The 27758-nt window shown below is 36.2% G+C and overlaps 1 protein-coding gene across 5 annotated transcripts in view; it reads left to right on the top strand.

The window, feature by feature from the left end:
- The window catches only part of topaz1 (testis and ovary specific TOPAZ 1), a 104821-nt gene extending 77826 nt beyond the window's left edge, over positions 1 to 26995 (top strand). For all 5 annotated transcript variants that reach the window (XM_079878098.1, XM_079878101.1, XM_079878102.1 and 2 more), the window contains 8 exons: positions 47 to 113; positions 4998 to 5169; positions 14167 to 14267; positions 14352 to 14517; positions 14604 to 14756; positions 24322 to 24525; positions 24868 to 25045; positions 26002 to 26995. In XM_079878098.1, the coding sequence (XP_079734224.1) occupies positions 47 to 113; positions 4998 to 5169; positions 14167 to 14267; positions 14352 to 14517; positions 14604 to 14756; positions 24322 to 24525; positions 24868 to 25045; positions 26002 to 26212 (1252 nt within the window). In that variant the 3' untranslated portion in view covers positions 26213 to 26995. The remainder of the gene's footprint in view (positions 1 to 46; positions 114 to 4997; positions 5170 to 14166; positions 14268 to 14351; positions 14518 to 14603; positions 14757 to 24321; positions 24526 to 24867; positions 25046 to 26001) is intronic.
- The last annotated feature ends 763 nt before the right edge of the window (positions 26996 to 27758 follow it).

The following is a 27758-nucleotide window of genomic DNA, read 5'->3' as shown; positions in this document are numbered from 1 at the left end:
GAAAAACCATCACATGATGTCACACATACTCTGTTTTTGTTTGTAGAGCTCTGGCGACTAACCCTCACACATCTGAGCTGTCGGATCTGGCCCAGGCTGTTGTTAGAGTTGAAGTAAGATCATTACAGATGTGGCCTTTAAAAACGCGCGTTTTCTCCCGCGGCATTCGGCAATTCGTCTCGCACAGTCTCGCAGAATTCTGCAAGTGCTTTCGGGGGGCACTACTTACAAATTCCCTCAATGTGTTTCGCTTCACAGAATATCCACCAGGTGGCGCATAAAAAACAAATTTACATTTGATTTTTCATTTTACTTCACATTATGTCATGATTGTGAGAAAACATCCACAATAAAATATAAATTATAAATAATAATAGACACAAATATTTACAGTACTGCATTATACAGACATTTGAAAATATTTGTAAATCCAAAAGGTTCATCAAAGTGTTCTTAAGACGAGAAGGGGTATTGGACAACGTTTACGAATTTTTATATATGCTTTGTCATTACTGTGGTTTCCAGGAGATGAGTGCATGTAGAATATTTAACATTGCTTTTATTAAAACAGCAAAGTGACGTTCTTGCCAGCGCATAACTTTTTTTGTACAACTAGGCTATTAAGATGATTGTGCGTGCAATGCGCATTTAAGTGCAACAGAGAATTTAGTGTGAGCATAATACACGTGACTCTGCCTGTAAAAACCCAGCAGTATTTTTTTTTATTTTATACACAAAATCATCCTAACATAATGAAAGGCTTAAATAATGCGACTTAGCTACCCAGATTCTTAATTCCTGCAGATATTTATTGTGTGATTGTTCTTGTGAGATAATGTTGCAGCACAACGCGTTGCATTTATATTTTGGGCGCATCTGATTGCCATTACAATTACATTATTAATAAATATTTTAATTGAACTGTCTATTTTTCCACGTTAGTCGCAGAATGTCCGGGGTTGGCTTGAGGTCTTGCCGACAGTTTGTAAATCTTTTAAATATTCATATTCACAAAATCCATATAAAGGGTGATCAACAGTCATGACTTCTAAAATAAAATAAAAATGGCCAGATAAGAGGTATCTGATTGACAGTTTGACAGATGTTGTTTTAAAAATTAATTACATCATTATGGGGAAGTGGTATTAAATATTTGGTAAAACATAATAGGCCTACAATTATTTTAATTACGCATTTTGTTCAGTTTTGTTTTTACAAAATGTTCCCTGTTTTTTTATATAATTAATTTAACCTGAGATGTGCGTTATATCGCCTTTTGATAATTCTTTGTGTTGTCGAATTTTGACACAGTTTCATTGTTTGTTCATAATAATTTGATTCATAATTGTCATTTTTTTCTAAAAGTAGCAATATTTTAAAGAGATAAAAAGACAGAGAAATGACAGAGAAATTACGTTAGTCTGGTCACAATTATGGCCAGATCAATGAATCTATTGCAGAAATACAAGACAAAGTGCATGAGAAAATTAGAAGTATGCAAAAGAGCACAGTTCAGATATTGTTAACTATTGAAGCGGGTTTTATACACGTTACTGCTTTTTTTAAATTGACCATTTAAAATTGTATTTGCCAACACATCAACACGTTTTGTGATTGATTTACGGATTTATTACAGAAACTTGTCAGAAGCAAAGATAATTGTACTAGCATAAGCGTCGATTTCGGTGGGGACGGTGCGGTGTACCCACCAGATTTCGTCATGAGTCATTTTGTACCCACCACTTTTAACTTAAAGTCCATAATAATTTGACTTTTGTTTCGATTTTTTGACCGTTTTCAGTGGTTATGAGGAGCAATATGAGAGAGAAATTTGGTAATCATTGTCTGACCCATTATAATATTCATTTTATTTTATTTTTCGTGTTCGCATTTATGAGGGAAAAAACAACGTGTCAGTTCTCTGTTACGGACGAGCGCCCTGAAAGCGCCACTAAAAGACTGCTTTAAAACTATCACAGAGACCTCAAACAGAACAGCTGCCTTTCTTTAAATTGAATTTCGTTTTGTATTAATTATATCTTAATTTTAATCAATGTTTCATGAACCAATTGCCTTGATTTATAAGAAGTAAATATAGCAGACAATCTCAACATTGGAGGCGCCGGCGAGTGAACTGGAGTTCGTCTCATAAATGAACCGAAACTCAGCGTATAATGCACATTCACATTCACAGCGTATTTAGACACATTTAGACGCATTCATTACTTTTACTGGTTCTTTGTGGCAAGCTTTATGCGTGCGGTCGTGCGTTTGAGTGCGGCTATATAGTAGCCTAAACGCTCATTACTTAATACAAAGCATAAGCCTCTTCCTGCATGCAATCTAATCTACTAGCCTACAATGTCAGTTGGTTATATCAACATATGTCAAATTAAGTTACACGATATCAACTTATTTTTATAAGTTATAAACATTAATTTAAAATAACTTAAATCGTATGTATAGTAGATCAGCTTAAATAGCATTTAAACAAAGGAACTGCAAGGGATTAAAACCCCGCCCACACGCTGGTGAAACCTGGAAAAACCGGTTTTCTTTTGATTCCCTGAGAGGAGATCGATTAGCATTGGGGGTTGGCAAAGAATTAGCAGACCTGGGGGGTGGGTGGTTTGTAATTTTTTTACTCTGTGTCAATTGGTAGCAGCTAAAACAAGCAGCTAAAACAAAGACTGCAATTAATTACATTTTGGAACTAACTTCCTTCATGTCGTTTTATTTATATATATTTTTTTTATTTGTAAGTAAAGTTAGCATTAAATATGTTTTACAAATAAATGGTTTACAAACTCTTGGAGGTTTGTTACCATCATTCAGAAGAGTGGTGCTTGTGTTTTACGTGATTAAATCAGGAAGATTACATTGGTTTCTTTTCAGTGTAGGACAGTTTGTCAACAAAATGCAAAAATATAGTATATTTATAAACATCGCTAAAACAAAGAGTGAATAAGAATTAAAAAAGTAATGATGTTTTTTATGTTTTATGCACTTTTAGTTTTGTTGCAATTTCACCAAAAGCTTATAATTAGGAAATACACACAACACGCTAAACTTATATTCTCTATAAAAATGTTGTAAAAAAAATACGTATTCTTATATAATAAGAATAACAATATGATAGCCTAAATTTATATTGCGCTCAAACTGATTTAGATATGGAAAGAGGAATTCTTCTCAACTACCACCAATAAAGTTTTAAAATTCTTCTTTAGAAAATATAATATTTTGATGTTTCTGCGCAAGTTCAGCAGACAGTGTGGTTCAGGTTTGTTCCGATCAGAGCTCGTGAGTGGAGAGCGCATTTCTGAATATTCCGCAGGGTCGCTCGCTCAACCCAGATGTCCTGTTGCCTGGTTCGAAAATATGTGGAGTAAGGGCTGCTTCCAACTAAAAGTTTTAGTTGTTCATTTAAGTCATTCATGGACAAATCTCCCCTTTATATTCATTTAATTACTACTTTAGCCTACAGGATAATGAGCGTTTACGTAATATAGCCGCACTCAAGCGCACGACCGTACGCATAAAGCTTGCCACAAAGAACCGGTAAAAGTAATGATTATGAATGCGTCTAAATGTGTCTAAATACGCCGTGAATGTGAATGTGCATTATACGCTGAGTTTCGGTTCATTTATGAGACGAACTCCAGTTCACTCGCCGGCGCCTCCAATGTCGAGATTGTCTGCTATATTTACTTCTTATAAATCAAGGCAATTGGTTCATGAAACATTGATTAAAATTAAGATATAATTAATACAAAACGAAATTCAATTTAAAGAAAGGCAGCTGTTCTGTTTGAGGTCTCTGTGATAGTTTTAAAGCAGTCTTTTAGTGGCGCTTTCAGGGCGCTCGTCCGTAACAGAGAACTGACACATTGTTTTTTCCCTCATAAATGCGAACACGAAAAATAAAATAAAATGAATATTATAATGTTTTTTTGTTGGATCAGACAATGATTACCAAATTTCTCTCTCATATTGTTCCTCAACCACTGAAAACGGTTTAAAAAAATCGAACCAAAAGTCAAATTATTATGGACAGAAGTTAAAAGTGGTGGGTACACAATGACCCATGACGATATCTGGTGGGTACGCGTACCCACTGTCCCCACCGAAATCGATAAAGGGAAACATGATAATATAAAAAGTACTGTACAGTAATGCAGAAACGCGCATTACAACCATGTTAAAGCTATTTAAAACGTTCCGATGCAAAAAGGAACTAAATGTAAAATTAGATAAACTAGTTAATGATATTGCGCAAATGCTCTCGGTCTCTTCAAAGGTCTTCGCGAATTATTGTGTTATAAGACTCAGTTATCATACATCACGTCTCTTCTACTGTAAGTACATAGAAAAAAAATGATGCGCGTTTGAATCGGATTTTTATGAGTCGGATTTTTATGAAGAATATGTGACTGTTTATGTAACTGGCAAAAGAAAACTTTGCCAACCAAACGTTTGCCAAAAAGCGTGCATGTGTATGACATCAAAGTACTGCCAAAGCACCGAGAATCCCTGTCATGTTACTTCAATATCATACAGTATGCTCAGCATGAAGTCGAGCACACATACAGTATTGTCGTCAGTATGGCCACATGAAACACGACTGCCATCTACAGGTTTTAGTATTTCCTGCGTCCAACACCTAATCCCCCTTCTGCAGAATCCCGCAGAATTTCGGAAGTGCTCGTGGCATTCTTCTCTCTGAGACGCGCATTTTTAAAGGCCACATCTGTACCTCATTTCCATAGTACTTATTTACACTTTTATATTTGCTCTCTCTTGTTTGTTTCTCTTTGTTTTTTTCCCATTCTTATTTATTTATGATGCCATGTCTTTTACATTATCACTTATTTGTGGAGAGGTTTTACGTGTGTGTGTGTGTGTGTGTGTGTGTGTGTGTGTGTGTGTGTGTGTGTGTGTGTGTGTGTGTGTGTGTGTGTGTGTGTGTGTGTGTGTGTGTGTGCGTGTCTCTTCAGATGCTGAAGCATCAGGATGACTGGGCTGGATTGGCACTAGTATTCTGTGGTGTTTGTGTAGGTTCACACAGTCCCCCAGAACTTCTCAGGTTCTGCTGCTGCGTTACCATGGCGCTGCTGAAAGAGCCCAAAGACAAACTCGCCCTACCATATGAGCTGTTTGCTGAATCAGGTACACACTTACTTGATTTCATTGATTTTAAAAAATTGAGTTTTGTTAAATAATTCATACGTACATTTCCATTTAAAAGTAAGGGTTTGGTAAGATGTTTAAATCTTTATGAAAGAAGTCTTATATGCTCATTAAGGCTTTATTTAATTGGTCAACAGTAAAACCAGTAATATTATTACATTTTAAAATAACTTTTTTTTTTTTATATATTTTTAAAATGTAATTTATTCCTGTGATGGCAAAGCTGAACTTTCAGCAGTCTTTACTCCATTATTCATTGATCCTCAAATGATCCTTTATAAATCATTTTAATATACTGATTTGCTGCTTTAAAACATTTCTTATTATCAATGTTGAAAATAGTTTCGCTGCTTAATATTTTTGTGGAAACCGTGATCCACTTTGTTTCTAAATAAAAAAAAAAAAAAAAAATGAAGTACAGCAATTATTTAAAAGGTAACGGGCACCATTTATGACCTTTTGCAGGTTCATAACTGTGTTAATTATGTCTGCTAGAATGTTTACATCATTTAATAAATATATATATATATTAGGGGTGGAGCCGAACCCGAATACGGTATTCGGAAAGGCACAAATAATGTGTTTTTTACGAATACTTATTTCGAACAAATACTTAAAAAAATAGTTGTATTCGGGAACAAGAAAAACTTTATATCAAAAAGCTGCGTTTCCTCCGGCTGTAAATCCACTTGTTGATAAGAAATGACACGGAAATGACACGGACATTTTTTGGATTAGGCTAATGTCACGTTGCCATAAGGGGTCGTTCACATAGCGCGTTTTTTGCGCGTGCAGATTTCAAATGTAGGCGCGCGGCAAGCGCGCTTATAATAATAGAAGCGAACGGCGCGCTCGTTTTTCCAGGCGCGCCTATGTTGGTTGCATAGCAACGACAGACGCGGTGCGAACTGCGCTCTTCATGATGACGAGGAAGTATCAGCAAAGAATTAATTGATTTCTAGCCCTTGCATTAGCTTTAGATATATTTATGGAGATGAGAAATGAAATAAAAAGCCGTCATCATGTCATTAATATCAGTCCATCAGAAAAGCTGTTCTAGGCTTATTCTTGGCTGGATAACTCTTAGCAGGTTTAAAAAGCCCTTTTAAAATTAAATATGAATGCAGTTTTGGATTAAATAAAAGTACAGCCAAGTCAAATAAAACACGTTTTATCTCCTGTATTTGGTAACACTACAATAAGATACCATTCATTAACATTACTTAATGCGCATCTAACATCAACACATTGAGGGAACAATATATTTTTACAACATTAATGTTTGTGAATGTTATTTAATACAAACACTTGATTGGTCATGTTTGTTCACTTCAGTCATTGTGCATTAAATAATGTTAACATAAATAATGTTAACTTTTGATTTTAAAAATGTATTTTTAAATGAACCCCAAGGAGAATAATTGTGACAGTATATAACTATTGTTTATTGTTAGGTCATTTTATCTAATGTTATCTAACAAATTGAATCTTATTGTAAAGTGTTTTTAATACTACAGTTTCCATCTTTGTAACCGTGATATACACTTTAATATATGTAAATTTAATCTAAATTAAGCTTTGGTACCGAAATTGGTACAGAGAACCGAGGATTTTCACTGGTATTGGTACCGAATACTGAAATTTTGGCACCGTGACAACACTAGTAGCTCTGTTAGCTCTGTAATTTAGACAATATAGGCTGTTGACAGAGTAACGTTAACGTAGGTAATGGCTGTTATGTTATTTTCTTTTCAATGACGTTCCTTGTTACATGTTCATTGCTGGATTTAAGGAAAAACATCAACCAATATTGCATATCCATTATTATAATGGATATAATTAAAGAATACTTACACTATAACGTAAATTAGAAGTGTAATGCAAAAAAAATGGATTTTTACACCTATTTTGAATTTTACTCGAATACAAATACAAATACTTTTCCCCCCTCAACAAATACAAATACAGATACAAATACCGGCTGCTTTGCACACCCCTAATATATATATATATATATATATATATATATATATATATATATATATATATATATATATATATATATAAACAAATCATTTTCATATATTGTTCATTGTTGCAGCACCTGCTTTCATCCTCTGTCTGAACTAGGGCTGTCGCTAACGACTTTTTTTTGTAATCGGTCGATTATGTTGATAAATCGAGTAATTGGATAATTTTTTAATAACAGACGCAAGTTGAACAATAGCCTTTGACTTAAATGCATATATTATAACAGTGAGTCAATAATAATTGGTTCAAATAAAATATCAAAAGCAAGTAATCATATGATTTTATTGAACAACACTGTTAAAATACATGTAATATACAGTGAGGAAAATAAGTATTTGAACACCCTGCTATTTTGCAAGTTCTCCCACTTGGAAATCATGGAGGGGTCTGAAATTGTCATCGTAGGTGCATGTCCACTGTGAGAGACATAATCTAAAAAAAAAAATCCAGAAATCACAATATATGATTTTTTAACTATTTATTTGTATGATACAGCTGCAAATAAGTATGTGAACACCTGTCTATCAGCAAGAATTCTGACCCTCAAAGAGCTGTTAGTCTGCCTTTAAAATGTCCACCTCCACTCCATTTATTATCCTAAATTAGATGCACCTGTTTGAGGTCGTTAGCTGCATAGACACCTGTCCACCCCATACAATCAGTAAGAATCCAACTACTAACATGGCCAAGACCAAAGAGCTGTCCAAATACACTAGAGACAAAATTGTACACCTCCACAAGGCTGGAAAGGGCTACGGGCAAATTGCCAAGCAGCTTGGTGAAAAAAGGTCCACTGTTGGAGCAATCATTAGAAAATGGAAGAAGCTAAACATGACTGTCAATCTCCCTCGGACTGGGGCTGTGAGAAATCAGCCCAGAACTACACGGGAGGAGCTGGTCAATGACCTGAAAAGAGCTGGGACCACCGTTTTCAAGGTTACTGTTGGTAATACACTAAGACGTCATGGTTTGAAATCATGCATGGCACGGAAGGTTCCCCTGCTTAAACCAGCACATGTCAAGGCCCGTCTTAAGTTTGCCAATGACCATTTGGATGATCCAGAGGAGTCATGGGAGAAAGTCATGTGGTCAGATGAGACCAAAATAGAACTTTTTGGTCATAATTCCACTAAACGTGTTTGGAGGAAGAAGAATGATGAGTACCATCCCAAGAACACCATCCCTACTGTGAAGCATGGGGGTGGTAGCATCATGCTTTGGGGGTGTTTTTCTGCACATGGGACAGGGCGACAGCACTGTATTAAGGAGAGGATGACCGGGGCCATGTATTGCGAGATTTTGGGGAACAACCTCCTTCCCTCAGTTAGAGCATTGAAGATGGGTCGAGGCTGGGTCTTCCAACATGACAATGACCCGAAGCACACAGCCAGGATAACCAAGGAGTGGCTCTGTAAGAAGCATATCAAGGTTCTGGCGTGGCCTAGCCAGTCTCCAGACCTAAACCCAATAGAGAATCTTTGGAGGGAGCTCAAACTCCATGTTTCTCAGTGATGGCCCAGAAACCTGACTGATCTAGAGAAGATCTGTGTGGAGGAGTGGGCCAAAATCCCTCCTGCAGTGTGTGCAAACCTGGTGAAAAACTACAGGAAACGTTTGACCTCTGTAATTGCAAACAAAGGCTACTGTACCAAATATTAACATTGATTTTCTCAGGTGTTCAAATACTTATTTGCTGCTGTATCATACAAATAAATAGTTAAATCATACATTGTGATTTCTGGATTTTTTTTTTTAGATTATGTCTCACACAGTGGACATGCACCTACGATGACAATTTCAGACCCCTCCATGATTTCTAAGTGGGAGAACTTGCAAAATAGCAGGGTGTTCAAATACTTATTTTCCTCAATGTATATATATCGTAAGTGTTACGATGTGGTCAGCATGCACAAAAACGAGGACATTTTCAGTAACCAATGTAACCGAAACTAAACAGCGTCTCTGCGCATTGAAAGGCTGTCACTCAGCATGCAGTTACATTGTTACGGCAACGGACTGTCTTTGAGTGAGTCATTAAACCGTTCATTCAACAAACACGTTCAAAAACGCTGATTCATTAAAAGGTAGATGTACTGAAACAATGTGTAAATTATTTTTAACTTTGAGCTCCACTTTTCAAGGCTCAGCTGACCAGCAATGCGTCGCATGGGTAACACTGAAGCTGATGCTTCACTTAAAGGTGAACTAAGTAACTTTTTTTACCTTAACTGAACAGCTTCGGAGTCATTGGAATGGTTATATTACTTATTTCGGGTTGAATGGTGGTCGTTTCGCACCCCCCTGGTGCCCGTGAGCGGAAAATCCGCACTTGCAACTTTGAGCCGGCGGGCCGCCGGCCGCCGCGTCAGGAGGTCTTGCGTGATATCAGGTCTCGCGATGGAAACAATTGCTTTACAGCCAAAAGAAATCTGCTAAAATGCTGTCATTATTGCGCTCCCTCACGCTGTTCGAACCCGAATGAAGAAGACGTTTTAAAGAATGTCCCATCTGCTTTGATGTCGTTGATCTATAGCCTCTGGTGTCTTGAGAATCACCAACGAGTTTTTACAACAGTGTTGTCAAATATCTATTCCGAAGCTGTGGGGGGAGCTCTAGAGAGAAACCTGCGAGCAAAAAGCGAGAATACAGCGAAGAAATCCCGAAGCTACTGAGTGCTGCTTTAATAGAGACCAATGGCATTGATTCAATGCGTGACTCACTGATTTTTTTTTCCGTGGCTTCCTCGCGCTGTGGAATGTTGACCAGCGCTGCTGCTGACGCCATTCATGGTAAAAACCCTTAAACGTTAAAAGGGTGATACGACAAATATTTCACTTTTCTTGGTCACTGAAACCTTTTCACGAATATAAATGACTTGACCTCAAAGACAGACACAGGTAATCGCACTCAGTCAGTCGATCTCTCTCATTCACTGTCTGTTTAGGCTAAAGTGCAAATCCACAAAGCCTCTGTACAAATGACCATGATAAACAGTCTTGTTATCATTAGTAACTTATGTAACATTTAATTCACATGCACAAAGTTCAAAACAATAAGGGTATAGCCTTATGAGTAAAGAAAACATGTGAATATCGCAGTTGCTGCGGTTACTTGCAATCCTCTGCAGTTGGCTTGTCTGTAGCGCGGTACTACAATATTGCGGTTATCGCGCCAGCCCTACATAACGGTAATTAAAATGATTAACCTTTTGCCTGACTAATGTTTTGCTAATGTTACACAAACCATGTTCCCATTTGCCATCTGTTCACCTTTTATTTGTATTTAGCCTTCATACAAACAAGAAATGTGAAATTGCCATCAAATAAACATAAGACTCTCAGCATATTAATATAAATGTACACTATAAATGTAGTGTTTACATGAACGCTAAACAAGTGGTCGGGATGATGTGCAAGTTCATATTTCACAAGCATCAATCGGAATTGATTTTTTGACGAGCACACTGCACAAATATACAGAGCTTCCTGTTGTTTGCGCAGTTTATTTGTTTATGAACATATGAACTGTTGTGCCAGACTGCTTATATTTATCACGCAGTAAAAATGCCCCTCCCCGCGCCTAAAACCAGTAGTCTGTGGATGACAATCCGAAAGAACAAGGACTGGTAGGACGTTGTCCTGCTCCACTTCACAGACGTTGAGTGAAATGAGAATTTTAGAATGACTGGACCGGACGGGACGCTCAAATATATGACACTTTATTCAACAGGAAGAGCAGCTTGTTCTGCTCGTCATACGTCAGTGCGCTATTTCTATGTCATCGCACATGCGCAGTCCTTTGAATTTAGGTTTTCAATCTGATCAAGTGTTTACATGTTCTCTCGATCAGATTAGAAAAGAATAAACAACCCCTTTCAATCCGATCAAAATTTCATTCGGATCAAGCCCAATCGGATCGATTAAGGTATTTTATCGGTTGTGGGATAATAGTCTTAAGAGAATTTACTAGGGCTGCACGTTTTCAAGTTTTTCATTAACCGTTAACCGAGGCCCTTAGCGGTTAATACTCGGTTAACCATAGTGTGCGCGCCGCAACCCCGAGATAGGCGTAATTTGCGGGTGGGACATGTCCCCACCACTATTTTCTAAGGTCGATATTGTCCCCACCACTTTTGAAACATCTCGCGGCACGAATACCAATACAAATAAACAAAACATCTCCAGTTAACTAGCAGAGCATTCATTTCGTTCGTTTTTTTTTTTAGGCGATCTAGCGCTGAAATGTTTTGTTTTTTAAATCAAGTGATCAAAGTGCTCGTTGCCGCTGCGATCGAGAAGGGTCTTGTAAAACGTGCTGAGGTATTATTAATTCGTGGCCACGAAACAATTCACCTGAATATTCACCAATTCACACACAAAAAAAGGAATAAAAAGCTGTACGAGAATAGTCGGCCTTCACTGAAGAGCTATCTTCACAGGTAAGAAAAACAGTTTAATAATTATTATTAATTCGTGGCCACGAAATAATTCACCTGAATATTCACCAATTCACAAAAAATAGGTCTTTAGCATTCACTAATTAATAGTATCAAACTGTTTTTGGCCACGTTGTAATTCGTTAAATCAAAATGAGGGAGGGAATTAGGTCAACGTGTCCACGATTTATTAAAACGAGGGAACAAATAAGTCGTCGTAACAACTAATTATTTAGATCAGTGGACAGGGCGCATAAGAACAAACAGTGAGAGAGCCCCGGCCGCGCGCGCGCACTCACCGCCTTCAAACAACACGAGCGCTGCATTGCTCTCTCTCCCTCGCGCATATCAACACAATAGTAAAAGGTCGGAAGACCGATTGTGTTTTATAGATTAGTAGTTTGTTCATATAAAGTGTTTGATTAGCAAGTACATGTTTAGGAAATGCATAATACAAATTGTATGGGTTAATGTAACGGTAAACGGACTCTGCGGGTAAAACTGTTGTGATGAAACTGCACATGCGCGGGGTAAAACTGCTGGGGTAAAGCTGCGGCTCTGCAGACAGATATTATTGTGCTGCGATCAGTGGCGCGGATACTGTTTGTTTCTGGCTCGCGCACAGCCTTCACTCTCGGACGCGCGCTTTCTTTGCCCGCTCCATATTAGAAAACTGGTCTAGCGGTCTCTGGTGGTGCAAAAATGTATTACAACATTACATTGAATTTAAATGCACGCCATTGACGCCACTTAACCGAGCAAAATGTTTCACTCGGTTACGCAATTTTTAACGGTTAATCGGTTAACCATGGACACCCCTAGAATTTACAATTAGCATTAGCCAGCACTTTTGAATTTGCTTTGATGTCAGGCACTATGGCTCCCGGTAAACATGTGACTATGGTGGCTGGTGGTTGTTATTTTAAGTGTACACAAATAACAGTAAACCCTTTTCAGTTTAGAATGATGTATTGAAAATGACGGAGTAATTTAAGTCGATTTTGCTGCTATGTGGAAAAAATCCACCAAAACCCCAGAGGATTAAAATAATCTTACTGTAGCCAAGTTCAAGCTCAGGGAAGGAGGCAGGAATGATTAATAACACAAAAATAAACATGTCACGGCCGACTGTTACACACAAAGCATAAAACAAAGTTGCTTTGACAAAAATGTCCCAGGCCTGGTCCCCTCTCGCCTTTCACTGTCATAGCTCCTTCTTTTACCCTTCCAAAACTACTCCGTGGGACTTGAGACCGCTGTTTTGTGCACTTATTAACATTTGCTCCGCTTCAACGGCTCTTGGCCCCCAATTTGCTTCATGCCACTCTTACTGACCCCAAACTTTTGATAGTGTCCATGATCAGGGTTCTCATAGTCCTTATATGGATGTCTAAATGTAGTGCGGTCTGCTTATGAATCCAGACAAAGAATCAGGTCTGAGAACAGTTATGTCCTGTTGCACACACAGAAGAGGCTGTTTTTCTGGTGGCACATATCATTTTTATTTCTGTCACACACTACAATCTGCAAATTCAACAAAGACAACAATAAATTCGTTTTTGTTTCACAGTGTTGAAATAGCTGGACTCTATAGAAGCACTTAACGCAGCTATTTAACTTTATAACTGTAAACTCTCTTTACAAAAACATTGAGTGCACTGAAAATGAATCTCTTTTAAACATTGTCAAGTCGATCTCCCGCACGACATCTGACAGCCCGGCCGCGGACATACCCCTGAGTAGCTAGTCGGATGAAAAACGTTCTCTCGCTGCAGTTTCTGAATTTACCATAATCATAGTAAAGCTGCCTTTCCACTGCACACGACATTCGCATATGATCGGAACTCCACGCAGCTCCCGTACGACTCTCCATTGGAAATGAAAGACTTCCGGTCCGACGGCTGTCGTGTGCGTTTGAAAGGCGGCTAAATATCCGAAAATGACCCCGATCGCGCCAGACCTGCCTTCCGTTTCCATTATACGCCTTCCGTTTCCACTATACGCCTTCTGTTTCCACTATACTTTCTTTCACACATACATACATTATTATATTACATAAACATATTTTTTTCAGACATACATACATTTTCTTCTTACATACATTTATTATTTATAATAATAAATGCATACTTTGAATACATTTGCATAAGAGTAAAATGTATATATGTGAAAGGAGAATGTATGTGTGTGAGAGTAGAAATGTATATATGTGAAAGGAGAATGTGTGTGTGTGAGAGTAGAAATGTATGTGTGTGAGAGTAGAAATGTATGTATGTGAAAGGAGAATGTATGTGTGTGTGAGAGTAGAAATGTATGTATGTGAAAGGAGAATGTATGTGTGTGTGAGAGTAGAAATGTATGTATGTGAAAGGAGAATGTATGTGTGTGAGAGTAGAAATGTATGTATGTGAAAGGAGAATGATTTTTAAACAATGGGAAAAGTCATGAAAATAAATTTCATGTTTTATGACAAATTTTGGGTGGATTGTCATGTCTTTATTCTGTGTAAGTGTGTCAGCAAGCCTCGTCTAATGAAATGATCAAAACCATCCTGGGAAGAATTGGAGTCTCTCTGATCTTCAGGTACCACAGGACACAAGAGTGGAATAAGGTGCGTGTGTATCCTGTTTATGAAAGTATGCTGTATAGTAGTAAACCTTTGACTGAAAACTGTGTTTGTCTTGCATGTTCTTAGGGAGTGAAGCTGGTCAGTGTGATGTTCAGACTGCACATTGAGTTCATTACTCTGAAGGGGATTATGGGGAATGAACACGGGGTGTCTCGCTGTCAACTGGTCACTATGGCAACAGAGCTCTTCCTTTACAGCGGGAGTATTGAGGGAGCTTTGAAAATGCTGAGAGGTAAAAAGGACATATGCAACTTTTGTGCGTGTTGTTCTGAATCTGGAAATAAGGGATTACTAGTGTATGTTTTTCTTTTCCTTCAGCTGATGGATGGTTTGTGAGCTCAAGCGTGTGGCCTTGTGAGCAGGCTGACATAGAAAGTCGAAAACATGTCCTGACTCTCTTAGCTGGAAAGACATCACACAGAGACACCTTAGAGATTCTTACCAACCTACCTGGACTCAGACAACCGATAAGCAAGTTATTTCATCTTTCATCTTCTCACACTGTGATATACACACAGTGTTTCCCACAGATTAGAAAGCAATTTGTGGTGGTGGTGGGGTGGGGAGTTGTTCCATGTCAGACCGGGGGGTGGGCGTGGTTCAAAATAATTCCTTTGTTAACCCCCTGAGGTCGGCAATCACGCCGGCGTGATCTGCTCGTTTTTTTTTATATCAGTGCAAATTACTCTGTTGATTTTGATTTTACATACTTGTATTGTACATCATTCAAAACTGTTAATAACTTCTTTTATTTGTGTACACTCATAATAAAAACAAAATGTTGTGTTTTTCGTAAAACAAAGAAAATAAACATGATGCGCGTTCTGCCGTCTCTCTCAATGTGAAACTCATTCTGAAACGCGACAGAAAATGACCTGTAACTCAGCGAATGTTTGTCACACAGACTTGAAACGCATGTCTATACAACGCTTGGAATCTCTATTTTTAAAGTATGTAAATTTATATAAAAAACAAATATTCTATTTTTAAGTAATCCATACGAAAGCAGCGGCATGTACAGTTTCTCAAACGCGTCCTCATTAACTATAATGTGACCACACCCACGCGCGCACGAGCGATTGACATGCAAATGATCCATGCGGAGAAACGCAGACCTGTAAACGCCCTCATCACCTCAAAACAAAGAAGCAGAGACTTCGTAACTTACTCTTCTCTGCTTTCATCGGGTTTGGACAACTGTAAGCTGTGCTGTGCTGTGCTGTTTACCTTGAATTTACCTCGGATTTACCTCAGAAGAACGCGATTTGAAGATGATAAGATTTTTAAGGTAAGACATGTTAAACTGGTCGTGCCAGATTAAAATGTATGTTATGAAATGAGTTTGGAGTAAAAACATGAACTAAGCCTAATGTCATGTACATGTAGACAGAAACATGAAATGTGAAATGTGAACTAGAATGATAGGCAACCTTTCAGTGCTTGTATAGCCTACGTGTTCAACACGAGGATGTTTTTATATTCTAATAAAACACAGCATGGTAAAAGTAGGCTAATATATATATATATGTGTGTGTGTATTCTGTACATTTTAAAAAGCTATTTTAACCTGAAAAATCTAAAATATATTCCCCAAATTGTGCAGCATAGTTTCTCTTGATATCAGCATGTTCACAGCTGTTTTGTTGTTGTTTTTAGAGGAACAAGATGCCACTGATAAGTCCTGCTGACTTCAACATTCACATAAGTCTCCATACATGAACATGCTAAAGTGAAAAATCAAACACCATGGAAATGAAAGGTATGTAGCCTACTATGTTTCAGGAATGGCACAAAGGTGTGTGACAGTTCAAGTCTCTGTCTTTAGTTCAGTGTGTTAAATAATGTGTTTTTTTTTTGTCATTATGTTGTGTTGTAAATACATTAAAAACAATCAAAAAGCCATTCTTTTTTAAATCTCCTCATTCTTTGTGCAAGGTTGCTCAGAATGGCAGGGCCTGATAGCTCCTAATAGGGCCATTAGGGAGTGTCTTTTGTCTTTCTCAGGTGAGAAAAGCTTACATAATAATGAGATGTCCACGCCTCTTGCATAGAGCTTTCTCACACAAAACACGTCGTAAAATTTTTAAATCAATATATTGTCTTCTCTGAATGAGCAGTCAGGATGATTTTCACATAGTTTTGAAGCAAATATTCTGGGCTACGTGATACAATTTTCAAAAGTCTTATGAAGAAATAATCAGTATGGGTTTCATGAGCTTATTTCAGTGACAATTTTTTTTTGTTTTTTCACAAACCACGCATAAATGTTATTATCTCAAAACTACAAACTTTTATATACATGCTGCTGATATATTATTGTAGCAGAGTTTGTGCTGAATACAGTGTAATCAGACTTTAGCCATGAAAATGTCACAAGTAACAGAAATAAGCACAAATGTCAGAGCATGTCAGAACACCTCCAGGCCCAGAAAACAGCTCAGACCTCAGAGGGTTAATAATTCGTTACACAGAACTTTATTATTTTAAATATTAATCAAAAATGTTTCACACCTTCTCAAATTCCACACACCAAACCCAAAATCCACACATTTAACACCCTATACAAAATTCACACCCCATTCAAATTTATTTACCTCTACAAAATCCACACGCCGTACCAAAAATCTACACATCTTCTATACAAAATTCACACCCTATACAAATCCCACAGCTGTACAAATTTCACACCCTATACTAAATTTAGTATAAGCAGCCTACTTGCTGCAAAGGCTTATATAGTGTTTTGACCTCGACAACCCAACTGCATTTTACCGCAAACTTGCGACTAGTTAACTTTCTAAAGAAGGCGCAATCGGTCGGGTCGGGACTCCAACATTTACACACTGACAACATTGTATTCAGAATATAAAATATTTTTATTGCACTTTTTAATGTGTGATTGTGTAAAGGTGTTCACGAGATACCAACGTTTCGTGAACTTTTGAATTTCACCAGCCGTATTCTCTGCACCAAATAGGCCAAGCTTCCACGCTTCTAGGGATGATCTCGTGGAGACAGATGTGGTGTGCACGGAGGGGAGGGTGTGTGTGTGTGTGTGTGTGTGTGTGTGTGTCTATCTATCTATATATCTATATATATATATATATATATATATATATATATATATATATATATATATATATATATTATATGTGATGCGATCTGGGAAAACCCACCACATGGTGAAATTTTACCTATTACAGGTTTTGATATCATATGGAAGCTGGTATCAAGCCCTTTCCAAATCTGTTTTAATTTTTATCATAGCTTGTTGGTAGCAAAAGTTATGTTTATCTGAAGTCGGCCGATCGCTATGATTTTCTGGAACGGAATTTTGAGAAAAACAGGTTTAATTAACTGTCACCGTCGGGACGCTTCTTGTCCATCTCGCGATTGTTATAAAACTGCGTGACGTTATAGTTTAAACAGGACTGGCGCGAAATGCGCACTATACACATTCACTGTACATGTATATGGTTTATTTTAAAGGTAAACTATCTTTGTAATGTTAAGAGACGGACAGGTGTATGGGATATACAGCGATTGTTTTTCTTTTTTCACCTCTGCCGGGCGTTAGAGAAAATGGTCGCATAGAATGCATTAGAGAAAGAGAGTATTTTCAGCTTGACACTATAAATCGCTGTTTTTCTGCACTAAACAAGGGAATTTTGCCAAGATATTTTCAGAGATAAGAGAAAAGATGTTATAGAATAATAATTTAATGGGAAAAAAAATTGACAAAAAAACTGACATTCAAACTATTTTGGAATTTACTGAAAACGGCCCAGCGCGACATCCCGACGGGTTTTCCCAGATCGCATCACATATATATATATATATAGAGAGAGAGAGAGAGAGAGAGAGAGAGAGAGAGAGAGAGAGAGAGAGTCGTGCTCAGAATTAATCATACCCCTGGTAAATATTATCAAAAATGGCTGTAAAAAATAAATCTGCATCGTTTATCCTTTTGATCTTTCATTCAAAAAATTTGCAAAAATCTAACCTTTCATTTAAGTAAAAGAATTGAAAGTGGGGGGGAAATCACATTATGAAATAAATGTTTTTCTCCAAAACACGTTGACCACAATTATTGGTACCCTTTTATTAAATACCTTTTTGCAATCTCCTTTTGCCAAGATAACTGCTCTGAGTCTTCTTCTATAATGCCTGATGAGTTTGGAGAACACCTGACAAGAGATCAGAGACCATTCCTCCATATAGAATCTCTCCAGATCCTTCAGATTCCCAGATCCATGTTGGTGGTGCTTCTCTTCAGTTCACTCCACTTATCAGGTCAGGGAACTGGGACGGTCATGGCAGAAGCTTCATTTTGTGCTCCCTAACAAATTTTTGTGTTGATTTTGATGTTTGTTTTGGATTTTTGTCCTGATGGAAGATCCAACCACGGCCCATTATAAGATTTCTAGCAGAAGGCGTCAGGTTTTGATTTTTTATCTGTTGATATTTGATAGAATCCACGATGCCATGTATCTGAATAAGAAGTCCAGGACCTCAAGCAGAAAAATATGCCCACAACATTAAATATCCAATGGTATATTAAATTGTACACATGGGGTACTTTTTATCCTTGTGTGCACCAAACCCATCTAGCATGTTTGCTGCCAAAAAGCTCTTTTTTCTTGTTTCATCTGACCACAGAACCCTGTGCCGTTTGAAGTTCCAGTCGTGTCTGACAACTGAATATGCTGGAGTTTGTTTTTGGAGGAGCGAGGAGCATTTTTCTTGAAACCCTCCCAAACAACATGTGGGGATGTTGGGGTTGTTTGAAGGTTTTTTTTTTTTTTAAATAGGCTTTCTGACCCCAAGACTAAACTAATCTCTGCAATTCTCCATCTGTGATCCTTGGAGAGTCTTTGGCCACTCAAACTTTCATCCTCACCGTCCATTAAGACAATATAGACACACGTCCTCTTCCTGGCAGATTCGTAACATCTTTAGTTGATTATAACTTCTTAATTATTGCCCTGATGGTCAAAATGGGGATTTTCAATTCTTTAGCTATTTTCTTTCAGCCACTTTCTATTTTGTGATGCTCAACAATCTTTTGCTGCGCATCAGAACTATATTCTTTGGTTTTACTCATTGCGATGGATGATTAAGGGAATTTGGCCTTTGTGTTTCCTCATATTTAAACTCATGTGAAACAAGAAGTCATAGCTGGACAATTTTATGTTACTAGTTACCCTGGTGTGCTAAAAAAAAAAAGGTAAATATTAATGGGAATATACTTAAGAGATATTTTATTACTAGAAAATTCTAGGGTAATAATTGTGGCCAACAATGTGTGGCCATTTATTTCATAATGTGCCCCCCCCCCCCCCCCCACACACACACACACACACACACTTTCAATTATTTTACTTAAATGAAAGGTTAGATTTTTGCCAATTTTTTTTTAATTGAAAGATCAACAGGATAAACGATGCAGATTTATTTTTTACAGCCATTTTTTATCATATTTACCAGGGGTATGATTCATTCTGAGCATGACTGTGTGTGTGTGTGTGTGTGTGTGTGTATATATATATATATATATATATATATATATATATATATATATATATATATATATATATATATATATATATATATATATATATTAGGGGTGTGCAAAGCAGCCGGTATTTGTATCTGTATTTGTATTTGTATTTGTTGAGGGGGGAAAAGTATTTGTATTTGTATTCGAGTAAAATTCAAAATAGGTGTAAAAATCCTTTTTTTTTGCGTTACACTTCTAATTTACGTTATAGTGCAAGTATTCTTTAATTATATCCATTATAATAATTATGGATATGCAATATTAACACGTTAATGTTACTCTGTCAACAGCCTATTGTCTAAATTACCGAGCTAACAGAGCTACTAGTGTTGTCACGGTAGGCTACCAAAATTTCAGTATTTGGTACCAATACCAGTGAAAATCCACGGTTCTCTGTACCAATTTCGGTACCAAAGCTTAATTTAGATTAAATTTACATATATTAAAGTGTATATCACGGTTACAAAGATGGAAACTGTAGTATTAAAAACACTTTACAATAAGATTCCATTTGTTAGATAACATTAGATAAAATGACCTAACAATAAACAATAGTTATATAGCCTACTGTCACAATTATTCTCCTTGGGGTTAATTTAAAAATACATTTTTAAAATTAAAAGTTAACATTATTTATGTTAACATTATTTAATGCACAATGAATGAAGTGAACAAACATGACCAATCAAGTGTTTGTATTAAATAACATTCACAAACATTAATTAATGTAGTAAAAATATATTGTTCACTCAATGTGTTGATGTTAGATAACGCATTAAGTAATGTTAATGAATGGTATCTTTTTGTAGTGTTACCAAACTATACAGGAGATAAAACGTGTTTTATTTGACTTGACTACTTTTATTTAATCCAAAACTGCATTAATATTTAATTTTAAAAGGGCTTTTTAAACCTGCTAAGAGTTATCCAGCCAAGAAAAAGCCTAGAACTGCTTTTCTGACGGATATTAATGACATAATGACGGCTTTTTATCTAATTTCTCATCTCCATAAATATATCTAAAACTAATGCAGAGCTAGAAATCAATTAATTCTTTGATGATACTTCCTCGTCATCATGGAGAGCGCAGTTCGCACCGCTTTCTCCTTTCCATAAGCGCTTGTTCTCTCGTGGCGTCTGTCGTTGCTATGCAACATGGACATAGAAAAAACAAGCACGCGCAAAAAAAACGCGCTATGTGAAGGCCCCTTATAACAACGTGACATTAGCCTAATCCAAAATTATTTCCATATGTGGCTCTTTCCTCCTTTCTTATCAACAAGTGGATTTACAGCCACCACATCAGCAGCGCCGCCGGTCGCCATGTCTCATGAGGAAACGCAGCTTTTTGATATAAAGTTTTTCTTGTTCCCGAATACAAATGTTTTTGTATTTGTATTTAAGTATTTGTTCGAAATAAGTATTCGGAAAAAACACATTATTTGTGCCTTTCCGAATACCGTACAGGCAATTCTTAGACTACGGGCACTTTCATGTCCTTTGATCATATTTTATAAAAAACATTTAATTTTGAAAAATTCACACTTTCAAGGTTAAATTTAAAATGAAAGTACTTTAGGAACTTTTTACCGGTAGTCTACGATGATTTTTTCACCCTTTTAAACATCATTATACATGCAAATATTGCTGTTTTGTGCTTGTCCCACACCCAGACTTCTGATCTTCAATAATGAAAAAGAAGTATTTAAGGTCAGACAACTATTAATGTGATTTTATATACAAAATGTAGTTGTCCCACAGTATTGCGCCATTTCCACCACAGCGCTGTAATGTCCCTTTAAAAAGTTTTTTTGAAAGATTGTTTGGGTAGTTTCTATGGGGATGAACAATGACATCACAGCACATGTCTAACATGGAGGAGATTTTAAATTTCTTCAGCAACTTGGAGAAGAAAACTCAAGGTAAATATTGCTTGAAATGAAAATATTTTTATTGTATGTCATTTCCAAACATGGCGTAACATCAAATTAGTTTGTAAATAAATAGATTTTTTAACACAAATAGATGTATTTTGCATGCATGCAATGCTAGCTACCAATTCATAGCTAATCTGTAATACTAGCTTGGATTTTTTTACAAAATACTGTAGGATTATCATTTCCACCACCGTCATTTCCACCACATTACCTTCTTGGGTGGAAATGACAAAGGTGAGGTGGAAATGACATTTATGCTTACAAGGTGGAATTCATAGATTGAGTGGCTACATATGAATATTTTATTTATTGAAATGTACAACGCTAATGTATTTATTCAAATATGTATTTGTTGAAATGCCTTTTCATCTATTTTTAGGATGCGGAAGTCAGCTGGATAAAGGTCTCACTATTTGTGGTTAAAGTTGTTTACAGTAAGACTGTAACTGTTCATCTGGTTATGGAACCAAACAGACTAATGACTAATGATTTGTTAAATGGGTTTCAAATAAATGTTTTCTGTTTTTCTACATGGACGTCCATTCATTGTCATTTCCACAACACCCAGTCATTTCCACCACCTCATAACTTTTTAAAAAATATGTACAAAATTCTAATCACTCATTAAAAATTTCTGCATAGTTTATGGGATAATGTTCCACTTAATGTAATAACACAAGTAGTTATTTTTCTGAAATGTATCTAACCAATGCAATATTATATTTCAGGTTGTGGTGGATGTAAGCTTTGTGTTTGGGCCTCATGACAATTAATTTACTTAATCCACAAATCTATGGTAATTGCAATATAGGTATAAATTGGTAAAACTATGTGTGAAAGTGGTCTTACACTGTTAAGAAATTATGTATATCATAATCATTTAAAATAATAATCAAATATTTACATGTGATGGAAATGACATTTGTTCAGTGCGGATCGGAAAATATGTCAAAAAACACCAGTTTGTCTTATAATGTAAGTGCGTTCTCTTATGGATCATTAAACTAGACTAGTTATATTTAACTGTTAGACTGTGACAATTTTGATTTGAACAATTTTTTTCCCCTCAAGTTCACAAGGCCAAAAGTGCCTGTAGTTGAAGAACCACCGATATATATATATATATGTGTGTGTGTGTGTGTGTGTGTGTGTGTGTGTGTGTGTGTGTGTGTGTGAATGTGAGAGAGACGTGTGAGTGACAGAGAGACTGAGGGAGAGCAGGGAAAGGAAATGCAGCTGAACAAATACGCTGCGGGTTTTAAATAACGTAAAAAATAAATAAATAACGAAACGCAATATGTGGCGGCTGGTGTCGATTCTGTGGCGCACCGCCACAAATTAGTCTGTGTGGGAAACACTGACACACACGCACATATACATACATACATGCATACATGCATATACTGCCATTCAAAGGTTTGTGTTCAGTAATTTTTTTTTATTTATTTTTTTATGTTTTTTAAAGCAGTCTCTTATGCTCACCAATGCTGCATTTAAATACAGTACAAATACTACTATTTTTAAATATTACAGTTTAAAAACTTTCTATTTTTAATATAATTTAAAATTAAATGAAAGATGACATTTTATTCAGGATTCTTTGAATAGAAAGTTCAAAAGAACAGTATTTATTAGGGGTGGGGGAAAATAGATACAGCATAGTGTTGTGATATTTTGCGTAGGGACATTGTATCGATACTTGGATGCCAGGTATAGATATTTTTAGGGCCTGTATTTTGGCTCGCGATTGAGTGATGAGCATAATTTTACCATTGCTCCCCCCTTATAATGCCATAAATAATAATAATTAGAAATATTTCTTTCAGACTGTAATTTCACAACTAGTGCGAGGAAATACTGCATTTCTCTCTCGCGCTCAGAGAGCAGTAGTCAAATATGTCTAGTGTTGTGAGAGGGTGAAGAAGGATACTTAAAACTGCTTAAAACTGGATACTTAAAGGATAGCTCACCTGTTACATTACTGTTACTGGTTATACTCTTGAAATTAACTCAATTGTGTTTGTGTAGTCTATTTCACAACTAAAAGAACTCCATAGCGCCATCTAGTGTCCAAGTTGTACGCAATTGATGACAAATTTATGTATCTTCCTAAAACAATATTAATGATTCAGCACATAATAACATTTCATAATTGAAAAGGAGTATAAAGTATAGTGTCATCCTTGACTTGTTCATTAGGGTGTTTGTAAGGTTGTTCTTTGTAAAACTGCTTAAAATATTGTAAAAACAAATGGATTGATTCTTGCTAATGAAAACATTTCATATACTCTTTTTATGCAAGATTTATACAAGTAACAAGATTTTATTTTCAGAGAAATTAACTTAATCAGCAAGGACGCATTAAATTATGTAATTGTGTGTGTGTGTGTGTGAAGAGACATTCATTGTAGTTTAGTCTATTATGGTTAGGACTGCCAGTTGATTGTTCATTTAATTAATTTGATTAATAATATGCTGATTAATTAATTGCATATATTAGTATTTTTCCTGACAATTCAACTTTATTTCACATTTCCAGATGGTGTGCAGATAAACGACTATACTGAAATGTTCAGTGCTCATCTGCGCTTGTGTGTGATAAAGCAGACATTACCTGTTGCAGCAGATATTGTTGAGTTCATGCTAATACATGGTATGGTGCCTGAAACTCTTCAGCTACAGAACCTCATCCATAAACTGGGCAAGCAGAACAACTGGAGCCGTGCCAGGGCCCTTTTTAAACGTGAGTCAGATAACTCCTCAATGTTTCAAATTCAACCGAACTTAAGTTTTTAAAGGCCTCGATATACTCACAGCAAAGTTTTTTTTCGTTCTTCGTTTAGGGGTAAAAAGTAGTTCAAAATACCTTTGCAGTGGTATACTGTTAGCGATCATCCTGACCCATTTGTTTGATATGATGTCACACCAGTTCTTCGATTTTGCTTGAAGTATATCGGGGCCTTAAAGATTCACTTGTTTGGGGGTCTAGCATTTGATGTTTAGAAGCCCACCTGCTTTTAAATACCACAGTGCTCAGCATGTCATGCACTGCATATCCTGTATAATGTTTGTTTATGTGTTCCAGGTGCTCGGTCAGCAGGGTTTTACACTGCAGTGGTGTGCGAAAGAGACAGTCTGTTTCTACCGTGTAGCCTCACCGAAATCGAGATGACGCTGGCCTTTGAGATGTTCATTACCTTTATTAATACCAACCTACTGGCCCCTGCTGGATCCTCCCACTCACTTCTCATTACACTTAGACGGTATGTTTGTGTGTGTGTGTGTGTGTGTGTGTGTGTGTGTGTGTGTGTGTGTGTGTGTGTGTGTGTGAGTGTGAGTGTGTGAGAGAGACTGTGAGAGAGATAGCAACATCTTAAAAGTTCAAAGGCAAAACTACAGATTTTTTTTTTGCTTATAAGTAGGGTTGGTTATTGTTTGAGTTTTAGCAATTGCGATTCCGATTCTGCTTATCGATTCCCAGTTTCGATTCTAATAAGGTAAAAACAAATTAAGTCAAACATATATGAAGTGTCTTTTTGCAAAATATTTTTTTCTAACAAAATTTCTTAGCAGCCTACTGAACACTGTAGAACACAGAACACACAGGAACCTTTGCCTATAGTTTTAACAAAAATACCAGAGAAACAACTAGCCCAACTAATATAAATTTCAAATATTATTAAAGACAAGTAAATAGTCAATAATAAAATAAGAATAAATAAACATTAGCAATAGCACAAAAAAAAAAACAAAAAAAAACACTTTTTCAGGTAGGTCTAGTATTCAGGTACAGAAATTGAAATCAAATGTAAAATAACACTGCATAGTCTTTACTTTATAAATCAAAAATAGATAAATACAAAAGTTATTCAAGAGCTTCAGATGTGTGTGCACAGAAAACAGCGCATGATTGCTGAATTGAGTTCTCTTTCACAAAACAGCGCATGATTGCTGAATTGAGTTCTCTTTCGCATAACAGCGCATGATTGCGGAATTGAGTTCTCTTTCGCGTCCTTCTGAATGGTTTAGAATCAAATTAAAACGTGCCCACATAAATCAATAAGCAGAATCTAAATTGTAATTTCAGGCCAAGTATCTGATTCCTTGCCTAAAGTATCTGATTACAGAATTGGAATCGATTTTTGATTCCCAACCCCACTTGTAAGTGCTTAAATGTTGTTTGGTCATGATTTGTGAGTGTGTAAGTTGTTTGGTTTAGGCATGCTGGTGTCAAGGATGTAACGGAGAGTGTGTACTTGGCGGCCGGTTGTCGTCTCCTCTCTGCGGCTCTCATACCAAACCCCAAATTGAGCATCCGCTACACAGCTGTCAATCAAAGCCAAGAGCAACTGTTTCAACTGGACCGTGGGTCTGCTCACAAATGGTTTTTACAGAATGAGCGGTGGGCACAAGAGATTTGGGCAAGCTAGCACACACACACATGCTTGTAAACAGTCCCAGATGTAACAAACGTCTCAAAGTCTGGTCAAAGGTTAATTAATGTTTCGGACTGTTGAAACTGAGACTTTTTGAAACTGGTTGCACAATTTTTTTGTGGTGGTTGTTTATATGTTTTGTTGTTTAAAACGTTGTAAACCAAGACTGTTTTGTTTTGAGTAAAAAGAAAAAAAGTTTTCATAATATTTAGTTTCATGTTCTTAACAATTTAAAAAATCCTGAAACTTCCAAGAAATCTAGAGATTTACATCTGAGGCTATAAACTCCTGTGTAAAAATAAATAAATAAATTGGCCACAAATGTAAACAAATTTTCTAAAATAGAGTTGCATTTGTGAATATTTCCATTATTTTCTACTAAAGACTTGACAAAACAGAGTTACTTTCACTGTTACCATTTGTCTTGCCAATTAGAAACTGTCAAATAAATTTGTGATTAGTGTAAATCATATGACCACGGTAGCTCTGAAAGGCACTTGTGTGTTACAGTTTGGGCACAGTTTGTTCAGTTTAACTGAAACATTATTACAAATAAATTGAAAATTAATACAATACCGATCTAAAGTCAGTTGCTTTTTATAATAGTTTGCCCACATTTTTACATGCAGACAAATCAATGTTTATTTTGTTTTTCAAAATCTTAAATGAGAATACGTTGCTGTATTTGATGACCCTTGTGTCTCTTTGTGGACAAGTGGAAATTTTCTTTCTTTTTGCTGTCAATACTATATTCACAATAAAAATGAGTCATAAAAATGGGTGTCAAATATGTAAAGACAATAAATAGGAAAAATTTGTTGTGTGAAATCATGCTGGAAATTTCTTGAAAATGGAATGCAAATTCAACTTTTTATTTACTCATTCGAACTTGAAAATAACATTCATTTTTGAAGGAGTATGCCTTAAAATAATGGTTTGTAGCTTGGTAATGAGCGTATATGTTTCTAAATTTACAGTAAAAAAAAGTTTTAAATTTAAGTAGTCTGCCAAAAAACTATAACATGATAATAAGATAAAAGATAAAACATTTTTTTAGCCATAATATGTTTTTAGATAAGATTAACACAATTTATATCTTATGTAATGCAAATGCGTTAACATATTATTTAATTTAATATTGTCAATTCAAAAATCAGAAGGATAAACAAATTGACAACTGCTGTAAAAAAAAAAGTCATTCATTTTAGCTCACTCTAAACAAATTTCTATTCAAAAGTAACTACTCCACTCTTTTTTTCCACTCAAAACTGCAACAGGAACTGCAGGGAAAAGTAAATTCGAAGTTCATTTTCTAATATAGTCTATTTCTGTCTAGTTTTTGCTGCTTCTTTTTTAACTCACCAAACGCTGTGTTTACACTGGCACAAAAAAAATCCAATCTTTCACTCACATCTGACACAGATCAGAATTTGTTGCACACGTGTAAACACAAAAATCCGCACGAGATCCGATTTTTTTCCAAATGTTGTTTTAAATCAGATACATATCCGATATCTGGACATGCACACACATCTGATTT

This window comes from Squalius cephalus, assembly GCF_949319135.1.
Source record: "Squalius cephalus genome assembly, chromosome: 8".
Taxonomy (NCBI): domain Eukaryota; kingdom Metazoa; phylum Chordata; class Actinopteri; order Cypriniformes; family Leuciscidae; genus Squalius; species Squalius cephalus.
The sequence above is the reverse complement of the archived record's forward strand: the minus strand, read 5'-3'. Positions and strand labels throughout refer to the sequence as shown.